Source organism: Coregonus clupeaformis, chromosome 17, assembly GCF_020615455.1.
Source record: "Coregonus clupeaformis isolate EN_2021a chromosome 17, ASM2061545v1, whole genome shotgun sequence".
NCBI lineage: Eukaryota > Metazoa > Chordata > Actinopteri > Salmoniformes > Salmonidae > Coregonus > Coregonus clupeaformis.
The window spans coordinates 8172070-8187741 of NC_059208.1; the positions used below are offsets into that span (position 1 = coordinate 8172070).

The 15672-nt window shown below is 49.8% G+C and overlaps 1 protein-coding gene across 6 annotated transcripts in view; it reads right to left on the reverse strand.

The window, feature by feature from the left end:
• Positions 1–15672, reverse strand: part of LOC121586539 (receptor-type tyrosine-protein phosphatase U) — a 293456-nt gene that overhangs the window by 103242 nt on the left and 174542 nt on the right. For all 6 annotated transcript variants that reach the window (XM_041903296.2, XM_041903293.2, XM_041903295.2 and 3 more), the window contains exons 3-4: positions 13086–13357; positions 1472–1553 (exon numbers count right to left, since the gene is read on the reverse strand). In XM_041903296.2, coding sequence (XP_041759230.2) covers positions 1472–1553; positions 13086–13357 — 354 coding nt within the window. The remainder of the gene's footprint in view (positions 1–1471; positions 1554–13085; positions 13358–15672) is intronic.

Here is a 15672-nt window from a genome sequence, read left to right on the forward strand (position 1 = left end):
AGTGTGTGTGTGTGTGTGTGTTTAAGAGGTTCCGTGGAGGGCCCTGACAGCCGCAGCATCTCCTAATGAGAGTGTTGATTATTTAATGGGGACGGCGGGGGCCAGGGAGATGACATCTGCATCAGCGCCAAGAGATGTACCCGTCACACACACATTATTCACACACAGAGGGCCCTGGCAACCACTCTAACTCAGCAACGGGTCCCATATCACCATGGAAATGCACACAGGCTGGCCGACATTCAGGTGACAGAGGCTAAGTGTTAAAAGTTTAAGATGAGTTGAGCTTATCTTTGGTTGTTTTGGAGAAGGTTTATGGAGAGAGAGAGAGAGAGAGAGAGAGAGAGAGAGAGAGAGAGAGAGAGAGAGAGATGAACTTGTGAAAGATTTATAAGGGTCTGGCTTTTTTTTTTTACAGGCGGTAAAAGCTATCTGAATTTCATGAGCTCATTAACGGCCTCCATTATCAGTCATTAACATTTCCTCCCGGCCCGCAGTTTCTGCTGCACTGAAGGAGGGAGGTTTTACTGGGGAATTATCTCAAAGTAACACCATGGTGTATCAGACTGCTGTGGGAGAGACAAAGAGGGTCCACTATAGAGGCAGTCGGTCAGTTTTAGAGAAGCAAGGGGGTTATGGGGTTGAGGGGTGTTTGCACTGAGAGCTAAGGGAGGGGGTGGGGGGGATTGCACTAAGAGGGTGGGGGTTAGCTATAATGGGGAAATATCTAAGAGCATCACCATATGGCATTATGGTCTAGGTAGAGACCTCAGACTACTGCTGCTCTCGTCTCGCCTTGGTGGAGAGGAAAAAAAAAAAAAACATGCGACGAGAGTCCATTCACCCGTTCACCTGCTGCCCGCTTTTTTCTTGGAACAGTGTGTGTGTGTGTGTGCGTGTGTGTGATGTGTGTGTGTGTTTCCTGGAACAGTACATTCGCTCTGGGAGAGTGGGCTCATCTTGGTGACCGGGAGAGTGGCGAGTGGAGCGACGTGCTGAGCAGTCAGGAAGATAAAGGTCACCAGCTCGATGTCTGTTCGACCTGGACAAAAGGAGCGGCGTTGTGCAGCCGTGACCATGGGAAATCAGACAGGTGTCCACATGCCAGAAGCCTCTCAGAACCGTCTCTGGCTTTGAGAGCAGTACCTTCACCTCCGCTGGATACTTTACAGGCCTCTGTCAGTGTCTGTCCACCCACCCATCATAGTCCTGAGACTTTGTCTGTCTGTCCACCCCTGAGCGCCCAGACACGCATTTTCCCATTTCTTTGATAAAGGTTACTGGCTCTGTGCTCTGTTCTGAAGTACAATGGTACATCTGTGTTTTGGTGCCTTGGTGCATTGATACAGTGCATTGGCGATAGATTGGTTAGTGGTGCGCTGGGTTTGCTATGTTGTTGTGTTGGGGCAGTGTTTTCTGGGCTGATATACATTGGGACGCTGGTGCTGTACTGTGGTGGGTAGCTACTTACAGCAGGGGTAATTGAGCAGCAGGATGTCGTCAATGGCGATGTAGCCTCGCCGTTCTGCTGAGACGGATGCTTCAAACACCACCTGAGGAGAGACAACCAAGAGAGATTAGAGGAGGACAGAAGAGACAATGGAGAGATGAGAGGAGAACAGGAGAGACAATGGAGAGATGAAAGGAGGAAGGAAGAAAGGATTTCACGTTAGGGAGAGAGAGAGGGAAGTCCTATTCAAAGAGCTTGAATCCACTGAGGCCTGTCTGGTGGCGATTCTCTCTGCTCAAACATCCATAGTTTAGCATAGCCCCATAGGACAGACTTGTTTCCACAGTCATCTCTCTCTCTCTCTCTCTCTCTCTCTCTCTCTCTCTCTCTCTCTCTCTCTCTCTCTCTCTCTCTCTCTCTCTCTCCCTCCCTTTCACTCCCTCTCTTTCAAACAGACATCTTTCTTCATCAGAGAACACACACAGAACACTGGACCCACAGGAGTCATTGAGTACTACCCAAGTATCTACTCACTCATCTTAATGAATCTAGCATCATGCTGAGAAACCAAAGTGAATCCCAGATCTCTCCCACAGAGAACCAAAGTGTGTCTGGGCCTCTGAAAAATCATTACTGCCACAATAACCCATATCGTTTACTGAGGGACAATTTACTATTTTACAGCAGAGGCACAACAAATAAATAAACGACGCATTGACATGGGGTTTACTGCATTCATAGATTCCAGACTTTAAATAGCACTTTACTTTCAAGTAATTTAGCTGGGTTTGATTGAGCTTTTCTGGCACAATGGAACCAATGGAATAGTCATTGACAGCCACACAGTTAAAAGCTCTGCCAATGATCCTAAAAGCTCATCAGAGGTGTAGATAATAGTTAATGTGTTTCACCCACTCACACAGACAATAACACGTTAGCTGTGACAGAAACCAGCAGACTCTTGATAGTTCACGCACTCGATGGGCCCTGGTCAAAAGTAGGATGTCCTTTGGGAAGCAGCCCCGGTGTGTTGCCGTGTTGACAATACATCAGGCTCTAAGTGCCTGGTCTGGATCGATAGAACCACACAAGGCCTCCACAGATGGATACAGGCCTCGCATCCCTGTCTGCTAATTTCTTAGTATTCTTCATTCTTATGTATGGGCCATTAGAGAAGTCCAGACGATCAACTTCTCCATTCATCAGCCGCTGACGCACACCGACGAGCACACACACACGCACAAATATGCACAAACACACACCGCGACACACCCGGCCATCGATTCACTCGCTCAGCACTGCACAGAGCCTTGACCCTCCCTCATTATAACTATCAGCATCTGGCGATACTCAGAGGAGAAAGGGAAAGAGAGACAGCAGAGAGAGAGAGAGAGAGAGAGAGAGAGAGAGAGAGAGAGAGAGAGAGAGAGAGAGAGAGAGAGAGAGAGAGAGAGAGAGAGAGAGAGAGAGAGAGAGAGAGAGAGAGAGAGAGAGAGAGAGAGAGAGAGAGAGAGAGAGAGAGAGAGAGAGAGAGAGAGAGAGAGAGAGCATTCAGTCACACACATCTGAGAGAGGAATAGACACACACAACAACATCAGCAACAACCAGGCTCTAAGTGTATTAATAGAACTGTGATCTTTGTCTCTCTGGAGGGGAAAGTAATCTTTCTGATTGGATTGTATAGAGCACCATAGAAGTAAAGCACTTTGGGAATGAATGTACTTGGAAGAGTACAGGAGAAGGGATGGGTAAAAGATGGACTGGTGGTCATGCAGATAGAGAGAGAGAGAAAGGGAGGGGGTGGAGAAATAGAAATTGACAGAGCCAGGTGAGGGAGAAGGGGAGAGAGAGATGAAGGAGAAGGAGATGTAGAGAAAGAGAGGGAGAGGGGAAGGGGGAGAGGGAGAAAGAAATAGAGAGCTTCCCTCTCCCCCTGGCTGCTACAGCACCAGTTCAGTTCATCTCATAAAACTCAATTGGGCAGAATTACACACTTCTCCATGCTGCATCCCTGGCCTGTTACCTTCCCTGTCCTCAAAGGGAATACATACAATTAGCTGGCTGGCTGGCTGGTTGTCTGACTGTCTGGCTCGCTGGTAGGCTGGCTGGCTGGCTGGCTGGTTTGTTGATTGGCTGGCTGGTTTGTTGGCTGGCTGGCTGGCTGGCTGGCTGGCTGGCTGGCTGGCTAGGTGGCTGACTGGCTGGCTGGCTGGTTTGTCGGCTGACTTGCTGACTGGATTGCAATAAAGAGAGGATTTGTTGGGTAATTAATATTTCTGGATTCTGGTTTTTCCTTTATATCGCTATGGGAGTTGTTATTTAATTGGAAGAGTACAGGAGGGGGGATGGGGAAAAGATGGATGGACTGCTGGTCATGCAGATAGAGAGAGAGAAAGGGACAGGGAAGAGAGATGAAGAGAGAGAAAGAAAGAGGGGGGGAAAGATTGAGAGAGAGAGACAGAGTGATAAAGAGTGGGAAGATGAAGGAGAAGGAGAGGTAGAGAAAGAGAGGGAGAGGGAGAGAAAGAGAGAGAGAGAGAGAGAGAGAGAGAGAGAGAGAGAGAGAGAGAGAGAGAGAGAGAGAGAGAGAGGGAGATGAAAAGGAGAGACAGATGAAAACGGAGAGAGGGTGTAGGCTAAGCTATATTGATATTGGCAGTCACGGTTGGCTTGATAGCATCGTAAATATTTGATAACAAAGTTCCCCCACATCTCCACTACCCACACCTGCAACACCATAATCTCCCATATCCACACAGGCAAAGAAGGGAACAATCTATCTATCGCTGCACACAACGTAAAGGGTGGATTTGTTCAAAGGAACAGAATCCTCATCAGTTCAGTCTTCCTGCTTTCTTTACCTGTTTCCTCTTGTTGCAACCAGGTAGAGCTACAAAGAGAAGGAGGTAGATAAAACACTTCCAAAAAACAACAGTGATGTGAAAATCAAGGCCAGCCTTCTTGAAACTAGTGGGGTGCTGCTGCGCTGTGCCTGCTGCTGTATGTCTCTCAGGCTATAGAGGCATTTCATCATCCAAGCAGAGAGATGGGGGAAATAATAATACACACCAAACTCTGAATGTGGATCACAAAAACACTGCCTTCAGATACCGGGAGGAGGGAGGGAGGGAGGAGAAGGAGGAGGAGGCAGGAAGAGGAGGAGGAGGAGGAGGCAGGAAGAGGAGGAGGAGGAGGAAGAGGGATAAAAGGCTAGTACACAGAGAATTAATGTGAAGCAACGTTGGCGGTTGGTTCGGGGGGTAAAAAAGAAAGAACATTCCCCTCATACATTTTAACATGAACTTCCCTCTCCCCCTGGCTGCTAAAGCACCAGTTCAGTTCATCTCATAAAACTCAATTGGGCAGAATTACACACTTCTCCATGCTGCATCTCTGCCCTGTTCCCTTCTGCGTCCTCAAAGGGAATACATACAATCAGCTGGCTGGCTGGTTTGTTGGCTGGCTGGTTTGTTGGTTGGCTGGCTGGCTAGCTGACTGGCTGGCCGACTGGCGATAAAGGATTGCAATAAAGAGAGGATTTGTTGGCTAATTAATATTTCTGGATTCTGGTTTTAAATTTTTATCGCTATGGGTGTTGTTATTTATGCTTTTAATTTGTACACCGACGGACTCCATCGATCCACACAAGTGGATTCAACAGCTTCAGAAACAGGAACGTGTTGTACAGTTATTGTCCACAATGTTCTGTTGATGGATTTGTTTTGGTTAATAAAGTGGAATGAGTGTCGAATGGTATTGACTGGTATTGACATTGTGGCAATACACAGTAATATATGACCTTTGATCCAGTGGACCTAGTTCATCTAGTAGGCTGAAGAAATGGGGACACACAACTACATGTAGCATATATGAGCATTATGCATGGTTGCACCATATTCTCAGTATGTGTGTATGTAGGTGTGCATCCGTGTGTCCGTACATGTGTGCCTGCATGCCTGTGTGTGCATAGTTGGCTTGGGTTGAGCAGTGAGCAATGGGGTGGCAGGTGAACTTTAGCACTTGGATATGACGGACGGAGAGGGATTGAGGGATGAAGGAGAAGAGAAGGAGATGTAGAGGAAGGGAGACAGAGTTGGAAAGAGATGAAGAGAATGTGAAAAGCAAAACGCACAGAATTAAGACCGAGAGATAAAGAGGAGTGCAGTACGGTTTGAGAAATGGAGAGAGAGAAAGTGCGAGAGAGTTCTCCTCCTTCCATCTCCTGGCTTGGTTCCATCCCCCTGTCTCTTTGAGCCTGCCCAGGACTGATTGCACCAAGAGCCATGAATATTCAGAGCTCAACCAGAGAGAGAGAGAGAGAGAGAGAGAGAGAGAGAGAGAGAGAGAGAGAGAGAGAGAGAGAGAGAGAGAGAGAGAGAGAGAGAGAGAGAGAGAGAGAGAGAGAGAGAGAGAGAGAGAGAGAGAGAGAGAGAGAGAGAGAGAGAGAGAGAGAGGGAGAGAAGAGACCGAGACAGCGGAGAGAGAGCACAAGGGAGAGGAGAGAGAGAGAGAGAGATAGTTAGAGAGAAAGACAGAGACAGAGGCGAGAGAGCCCAAGAGAGAGGTGGGGAGAGGAGAGAGAGAGAGACAGACAGACAGAGATGTGGAGAGAGAGACAGAGACACTTCAGTCTGAGGGCCACTGTGATCACTCTCTGTCTTTATCCCTCTTTAGTCTTTAGTGCTGCTATGTCTATTGACTTTGTTCCCAAGCAGGATTTCACAAAAAGAGGAGGAGAACGTCTTGAGAGCTTCATATAATATTTTGATCGTGTTTGCTGCTACCTCTCCTTTTAAAATATCAAAAGACTGGGACTGTTCACCTGCCACTGATACCAAAGTAACAAGCTTCTCACCTACACTGTAGTCGACAAGACACATCTGAATAGTCTACTATTGCTTGAGGCAGAGACAATGAATGGTAATGGCACTTCACTGACTGCTCTCCTCTTTATGATTGCTGTGGGGGGCTATAGCTAGCTCAGTCTCTGATCAATCTCCAGCTACAGAGCACGTAGTCTATCTCTCTCCTCCAGTTTGTGTCCTTCTGGCCCCTGGGGGCCTCTCAGGGATACCTGATCTCCATCTCAACACCCTCTCGCTCTCTCACTCCCTCTCCCTCTCTCTCTCGCCCTCTCTCTCTCTATCGATCTCTTGCTCTCCCCCTCTCTCTTTTAAAGCCCTGTGAAGCAGTCCCGTTCTCTGTTCTTCTCTCTCTCTCCTCTTTCTTCTCTCTTCTCTGTCTGTCTGTTCCTGGCTGTTTGTCAGGGTCCCACGGGGCCGATCTGTTGGCTGGGACTGCTGGACAGTGATCCTTATCTGTGGGATTGGATGAATGGGCCCTCTGGGGCCTTCACTAGCACTTTGAGCCGTGACAGAGAGAGAAGAGAAAGGGAAAGGAAGACAGAGGGAGAGGGGGAAAGAGTAGAAGATAGAGGGGGAGAGGACTAGAGGGGAGAAAGGGGGAGAGAGGAGAGAAAATGGGAGGCAGTGAGAGGCAGGCAGGCAGGCAGTGTGCCCCGCCCCAGGCTGTGTTCTATTCTATTCTGTTCTGTCCCCCTCTTCACAGTGCAGTCAGAGACACATCCCTGCAGGACAGGATTAAAACCCTGCACCAGTCATCCTCTCAGTCTTTTACCTGCCTCATTACCTGCAGCAGAACCTCTTACTGGTCTATGGGACCAACAAAGCGGGCTGTCCCGCGTCTCTCTGCGTACCCAGGGGGAAGACTTAAGACGTCACACCCACCCACAGGTCTTCATTTCCACTTATATAACACACCACACCCAGGCTGCTTCAGCGTACACACATATTATCAGGGTGGTAAATTGAACTGCTGTTTTCAGACAGAAGCAACAAACACAGTTCTACTTTCACCAAACCACCAGCCCAGGCAAAGCTTGATCAGATTGGATATTGGATACCAACACCCCCGTATCCCATATCCCCTTTCCCTTTAATGGTAACACACACACACACCCTCTTCCACCGTGTGAAAAAGGTGGGAGACTGTAGCGGTGGCGAGAGAACCTTTTGATGTTGTTGCAGAAGAGAGGATGAAAATCATTAACTCTTAATCACCTTGGGGTTGTGTTGTGTTGTTGGCGAGGCCTGGGACATCAGAGCTGAGGATACTGCCACACACACAGCATTGATCCACACCGGGGCCTAATCTCATTAAGGATGTGTTGATTTATTGAGACCAGGCTGGGACCAGGCTTGGAGCTCTGATAGGAGACCAAGGTTATGGAGGCAAACACTCCTCTACTGAGGGTCACGCGGAATTGAGGTCAATTGACTGTTCAGCCGACCCACACTCACCCCCACAATCCTTTACTGCTGCCATTGACACACAGGCACACACACACACACAGCTACTGGCTTCTCGTTAAAGGGCGTTTTGGAGGAGGGCAAACGAGAGACGGCTAGAGGTATTAATCATAGGATTTAATGAGGCTGCCTCCAAATAGCCCCCCCACACACACACACACACACACACACACACACACACACACACACACACAATAACCATAACAACACCATCAACTAAACACAGGGCAGAACAAAGAGATATTGATAACTCTGCTGCACTGGGGAACATTAAGCCATACAGGTAAACATACAACAAATACACTAATATACCACATTTATACTCCCATGTTGTCACTATGACATAGTGCAGCAGTGTTTCCCTACCCGGTCCTCTGGAACCAACTGGTAGTTTGCACATATTTGCTCTATTCCAGCAACAGATTAAACTAATCAAGGGCTTGATGTTTCCCAGCTAGCAAGCATGTGGTGGCCCACTAGCGGCCCGTCTCTGGCATAGTTTCTCAGCTGCAGTATAGAACATAGGTGCAACGGCTCTAAAAGCCAATGTTTTGTTCTTAATCAATCAACCAACCAGGTAGCCTAGTGGTTAAGCGCATTGGGCCAATAACTGCAATGTTGCTGGTTCTAATCCCCGAGCTGGCAAGGTGGAAGAATCTGCCATTCTGCCCTTGAGCAAGGCAGTTAACTCCAAACAACAACTGTGCCGAAGATGTTGATCAAGGCAGCCCCCAGCACCTCTCTGATTTAGAGGGGTTGGGTTAAATGCGGAAGACACATTTCGGTTGAATGCATTCAGTTGTGCAACTGACTAGGTATCCCTTTCAATCAACGATCAGTCAGTTAGCGCTCACCTGGTATTCACTGGGCCAGAAGGTGCTAACGGCTAGCTCCGCTTGGGCAGTATACTGTATACCAGAGTGTTTGGAAATAGCCACGAGATGGTTTGTCAATACAGTTGAAACTATTTATTTTAAGTTGTTCAATACATTTTAAAATGTGTAGCTATTCTTTAAGTAAATACCTGCAGTCAACTTGTGCAATGCTTTAGGAGATAAATCAGATCGCATTCTTCATTTAACCTGTCACATTATTTAACATTATGAAGCTTAAGTAGATCTCCAGAACAGCTGAGCCAGTCACGTGTTTGTTTGTAAATAGCACAACGGGAGAAAGCGGGAGCAGGTGAGTCCAGCTGTGTATTGACAGGGGCCACATTTTATATCGAAAGTCAACCGTGTTTTTTTGCTTCAGCAGATTGTTCAGGGACGTGCAACTATAGTTTTCCTTCACAGAAAATACAGTAGTGCAACACATTCGGCAGAAAATAGATTCATTTTCATTCAAATGACAACAGAAGAGCAATGCTATTTGGCTGGCAGCCACACAAGTAAATGAGCTTACAATGAAAAACCAAGGCCTTTTTTTGCAAAAGCGATGCATGGCCATCATATTTCTAATGTTTAGGCCTATCATAGAAAGAATGTAAAATAGAGAGTAAAATAGGCTGGCTACACTGAGAAAAGTACCAGAGAAAAGTAGCTACTGTCACGATCGTTTACGGACGAGACGGACCAAGGCGCAGCGTGATATGCATTCATGTTTATTGACGACTAAACACACGACAAAACAACAAACGAAACGTGAAGTCCAAGGTAGCATACACACAACAATACCTCACACGGAACAAGATCCCACAACTAACAGGTGGCAAAAGGCTGCCTAAGTATGGTCCCCAATTGGGAACCACTCAGGCCAACATAGATCTATACATACTAGATCTAACCATAGAAAATCGACATAGCAAACACAACACAGAAAATACACACCCTGACTCAACAAATACAAGTCCTCAGATTCAGGGCGTGACAGTACCCCCCCCCAAAGGTGCGGACTCCGACTGCGCCACATAAACATAACAGGGTAGGGGCCAGGTGGGCATTCCGCCTCGGAGGCGGATCCGGCTCCGGGCGTGACCACCACTTACTCTCCACCTCCCTGTTGCGCCCCTGGTCTGGTCTGGACCTCGGCGCGCTGCTTTCCCTCTCCTTCCTCCCACGACGTACCAAGCCCTGTCTGGACCCTGGTGTGGGAGACCCCGAACCTGGAGAGGGGCTGACGTCTGGGTCTGGACTAGAACCACTGACTGGAGCTGGACACGACGGCGGTGGATCGAACCGCTCTGGCTCCGGAGTGGAGCCGCTGACCGGAGCTGGACGTCTCTGGCTCCGGAGTGGAGCCGCTGACCGGAGCTGGACTGGACCCTGGTGGAGCGGATTGCTCTGGCTCCGGAGGGGATCCGCTGACCGGAGTTGGACCTGACCACGGTGTAGCGGATTGCTCTGGCTCCGGAGTGGAGCAGCTGACCGGTGCCAGACCAGGCACCGGTGGAACAGGCACGGGCCGTGCCGGACTGGACACACGCACCACTGGCTTGGTGCGGGGAGCAGGAACGGGCCGGACCGGGCTGATGACGCGCACCAGCGGCCCGGTGCGGGGAGCAGGAACGGGCCGCACTGGACTGGCGACGCGCACCACTGGCCTGGTGCGGGGAGCAGGAACAGGCCGGGCCGGGCTGGCGACGCGCACCACTGGCTTGGTGCGAGGGGCAGGAACATGCCGGGCCGGGCTGGCGACACGCACCACTGGCTTGGTGCGGGGAGCAGGAACGGGCCGGACCGGGCTGATGACGCGCACCAGCGGCCCGGTGCGGGGAGCAGGAACGTGCCACACCGGACTGGCGACGCGCACCACTGGCCCGGTGCGGGGAGCAGGAACAGGCCGGGCCGGGCTGGCGACGCGCACCACTGGCTTGGTGCGAGGGGCAGGAACAGGCCGGGCCGGGCTGGCGACGCGCATCACTGGCTTGGTGCGAGGGACAGGAACGGGCCGGACCGGGCTGGCGACGCGCACCACTGGCTTGGTGCGAGGGGCAGGAACGGGCCGGACCGGCTGGTGACGCGCACCACTGGCTTGGTGCGAGGGACAGGAACAGGCCGGACCGGGCTGGCGACGCGCACCACTGGCTTGGTGCGAGGGACAGGAACAGGCCGGGCCGGGCTGGCGACACGCACCACTGGTTTGGTGCGAGGGGCAGGAACAGGCCGGGCCGGGCTGGCGACGCGCACCACCGGTTTGGTGCGAGGAGCAGGAACAGGCCGGGCCGGGCTGGCGACGCGCACCACAGGTTTGGTGCGAGGAGCAGGAACAGGCCGGGCCGGGCTGGCGACGCGCACCACAGGATTGGTGCGAGGGTCAGGAACAGGCCGGACCGGGCTGGCGACGCGCACCACTGGCTTAGTGCGGGGAGCAGGAACGGGTTGGGCCGTACTGGGAACATGCACCACTGGCTTAGTGCGGGGAGCAGGAACGGGCCGGACCGTACTGGGAACACACACCACTGGCCTTGTGCGGGAAGCAGGAATGGGTCGGGCCGTACTGGGAACACGCACCACTGCCTTAGTGCGGGGATCAGGAACGGGCCGGACCGGACTGGCGACACGCACCACTTGCTTGGTGCGAGGTGCGGGACTGGGTTCCCTTATAAACCCCCGCTCCTTCTGCTGCCTAACCAGCTCCTCTCGCCGTGCCTCTACACTCTCCTTCGCCCCGTAACCTGGTGGCCTCCTCTCCTAACCTGCAGAATCGCCCTGTCGCTGCCTCCTGCTGCCTCGTTGTCCACACCGTGTGCCCCCCCAAAAAATGTTCTTGGGGTTGCCTCTCGGGTCTCCGTCGTCGGCACTGTTGGCGCCGTTCGCGTTGCCGCTGCTCCTCTCTATATCGCGCCTCCACTGTCTTCTCCCAAGGACGGCGATCCATCCCGGCCTGAATCTCCTCCCAAGTCCAGGATCCCTTCCCGTCCAGGATCTCCTCCCAGGTTCAGGCTGTCTGCTCCTGGACACGCTGCTTGGTCCTATTTTGGTGGGATCTTCTGTCACGGTCGTTTACGAACGAGACGGACCAAGGCGCAGCGTGATAAGCATACATGTTTATTAACGAATAAACAACACGACAAAAATAACAAACGAAACGTGAAGTCCAAGGTAGACAAATAACATACCTCAAACGGAACAAGATCCCACAACTAAGAGGTGCCAAAAGGCTGCCTAAGTATGGTCCCCAATCAGAGACAACGAGCAACAGCTGCCTCTGATTGGGAACCACTCAGGCCAACATAGATCTATACATACTAGATCTAACCATAGAAAATCGACATAGCAAACACAACACAGAAAATACACACCCTGACTCAACAAATACAAGTCCTCAGAGTCAGGGCGTGACAGCTACACATCAGTCAGAGTGCTGTCTGCTGATAGAATGCCTGTTTGTGAATTCTCATCCGAGTTTAGAAGTGCAACTGAAGCACAAAATATGTCTGATGCCGAGCAGAAATTACAATAACAAGCATTTTAAATCTGTGTTTACGAAACGCAGCAAGATATTTCTTATGAGTTTTATATTTTTTCCTGCGGGAAAAACGCAGAATTCCCTAAGTTTAACTTGCTATATATGTAAGTGGCGGAATTAATAAGATGAAGGGGCATCATATAGTGTTAGTTTTCATCCGTGTTTGAGAAGTCAAAGCCCTTTGGATGAGTTATCTGTCCAGCTGCCATCTTGATTTCCTTGCGTTTTTTCTCCTCTCTGTTCCTCCCCCCTCTTCTCCAAGCAAAGCAGGCAGGCCCGTTGCCCTAGCGACTCCAGACTCCACACAGACACGGTGTAGACATGCTGCTGGAGAGCCAGTACTGTACTTCCTTCAGACAAGCATGCGTCAAAACTTTGCTAATATCCACAATGTCTCTCGTTCACATTCACTTGTAAATGTCCAAACTCACCAAAAATCCTACCTATATATGTATAACTTTATGAGCTGGATTGCCTGTCTTTGCAATTTGTCTATTTTCGTTTGCGCTCGGTAGCATATTTGGCTAGCAGCCTCCATGGTAATTCGCTATTACGTGCTCATTTTGTTAGTATTCTGGTAATCGACGCCAATGGGCTTTTTTGCTATTTTTGGCACCACCTTGTGTACTAAGCCAGTAATACCGTAAATCCCGGGGTGAGAGAAGGACGGTATGACGATATGAAAATCTGGATACCGCCCAACCCTAGCTCCACCTGGTGCCACTCACCCTAACCCTCACCTGGTTATAGAGCCATATTACTGTCAGTGTAGCATTAGCATAGCATTGTGTCTCCCCTGGTATTTGCTGGGCCAGAAGGTGCTAACAGCGTAGCATTAGACATAGAATTAGCATACTGTATGTGTTAACACAACAGATATATCATTAGCGCACACCTGGTATTCGCTGGGCCAGAATGTGCTGACGGCTAGCTCCACCTGGTGCCACTGGCGTCCGTGTGACCCGGAGACGTTCCAGACGGCGCTGCCCCGCGGCCCCCCATTGACCCGGATGTAGAGCTGCAGGTCCCCGGGGGAATGGCCGTCACGGCTGTACAGGAAGTAGCTGAACTGGATGCAGTGTGTGTCGTTCTCACTCAGCGAATGGAGGAGGAGGTGGGCCCGCTGCCCCGCGGCATGCTGGGACGAGTTCACCATCATGAACGACCCTGGGGGAGAGGAGGGAGGAGACAGGGTCAGATGGCTATAATGCAATTGCTGTCAACAGAGACGTGACTTGAAATCTCCTTCATGATTTAAGCAAAAGTCTGAGTTGAGGTAAGGCCTGAGCATGCATACTAAGTTAGGATTCATCCCTTTACCTTTTTCTGCTCTACCTCTGTCTCTACCACAGGCGGCCGGTGGCACCTTAATTGGAGAGGACGGGCTCATAATAATGGATTAAACGGAATAAATGTAATGGTATTGAATACATCAAACACATCGTTTCCATGTGTTTGATACCATTCCAGCCATTATTATGAGCAGTCCTCCCCTTCAGAAGCCTCCTCTAGTCGCTACCTCTCTTTACTTCTCTCTTCCTCGGTCTTCCTCTCTCTCTGGCCCTCTAAGGGTTTCTTTGTCTGCCACAAGGCCTCAGATGTCCCCTGTTCAAAGCTCTGTGTGGTGGACAGACAGCAGGGCTGTAGCCTGTCGCCTAGCCATGACACGGGTGTCAAACAGACAACCTGACAAACAAAGACGGAGATTTGCCTTCACAGGTGTCCACACCTCAATGGATGAGAGAGAGAGAGAGAGAGAGAGAGAGAGAGAGAGAGAGAGAGAGAGAGAGAGAGAGAGAGAGAGAGAGAGAGAGAGAGAGAGAGAGAGACACCAGTGAAAAACAAACACCATTGTAAATACAACCTATATACATGTTGATTTATTTTCCCTTTTGTACTTTAACTATTTGCAGATAATATGACATTTGAAATGTCTTTATTCTTTTGGAACTGTAATGTTTACTGTTAAATTTTGTTATAGTTTATTTTGTTTATGATCTATTTCACTTGCTTTGGCAATGTAAACATATGTTTCCCATGCCAATAAAGCCCTTCAATTGAAAGTGAATTCAGAGAGAGAGAGAGATCAACAGAAAGAGAAAACTAGTGATAGGGAGATGTCCATATTGATCGCACCAGATTGGACACAGTGTTCATGAAGGAATCACACCAGAGTATCATTCTAACCCTTCTAAACCTTTCTAATCCTCTAATAATGATCACTGGGTCACAGTATTCTATCCTGTTACCGAAGGAATCTTCTAAGTGCTTTAAAGACACGGCTGTAGTGTATTGTCTTTGGAAGGGCAGGTTGGGTAATGTAGTTGAATGAGTGTGTAATCAGGGACTCAATTCCCTGCCACTCCTACTACCATTAATCACACTGACACTGTTATTAGGCTGTAATGGCAACCTAGGGAATACTTTGAACACCAGAGATTACACACGCACACATGCACACACAAACACAAAGAGCGATGGGCTCAGGCCCAAATCCAGCTGACCTTCCTAGAAGTGAGAGCTCCCCTCCCTCCTTTCTCCTCCTTCTTTTCCCTCTCTTCTTCTCCTCCCTCTCTTCTTGGCAGGTAGAGTGATTAAGATACTACAGCTCCTTGGGGACCTTATCTCTCTCTTTGTCCCTGGCCTCAGCCTGGCGCTGGCTGCCTTCATAAGGAGGAGGAACAGCATGTGACCTGTCTCTATAGCTTCAGCACTGTGACCTCAACATGCCTTTCAGACAGGCTGCTTTTCCTCATTGCATTTCCTCATCACCTTGCCCTCGGGTTGCACAATTCCAGTAACTTTCCCAAAATGTAATGGTTTTCCAGGATTTCCTGCTTATTTCCTCCTGATTCTGGGAATCTTCCAACCAGGATTTCTGGAAAACCTGGAGATGTTGCCCATATCAGAGAAAAACAACACACAATAGAAGCTAACACAGACAAAAGCTGGTGCTGGTTCAATGAAACCCTGGTCTTGTCGGTTTGCTTTGCTTGCTCATCCAAAGGAGAGGAGTCACAGTCAGAACAAGGAGGAAATGTAAGAAGGTTTAGAGTCCTTCGCATCAAAAGTTGTGATTCCCCAAACCAACCTTGACCTACATCTGCCAGGTCACAGCACAGTGCTGCTCAGTGTTAAAAAAAAACACTTACTGTCTCAAAACCTTGAATCCCCTCTACTGTCCAAAACATCCCTAAATCCCTTTCCTCTCTCTTCTCGTTCCTGATCCATCTGGACAAAACACCACTCCGGTCACTTTTCTCATCCTCTCCTATCCTCCCTTCCCTGACCCCGACCCTGAACCCACCCCAGACATAACTGTCAAGCCTTCAGTAAATTCCTACTAGCAGCTTCTCCTTCTCGGGGGGACTGGCAGGCAGCATTCTCAGAAAACATTGATCTTCCCCTTGCTTCCCTTAGAGTCTCACCTATATCCAGAGCTGGACCAGGGCAGGCATTGACTTGGCCCCTATCGGCCCCTG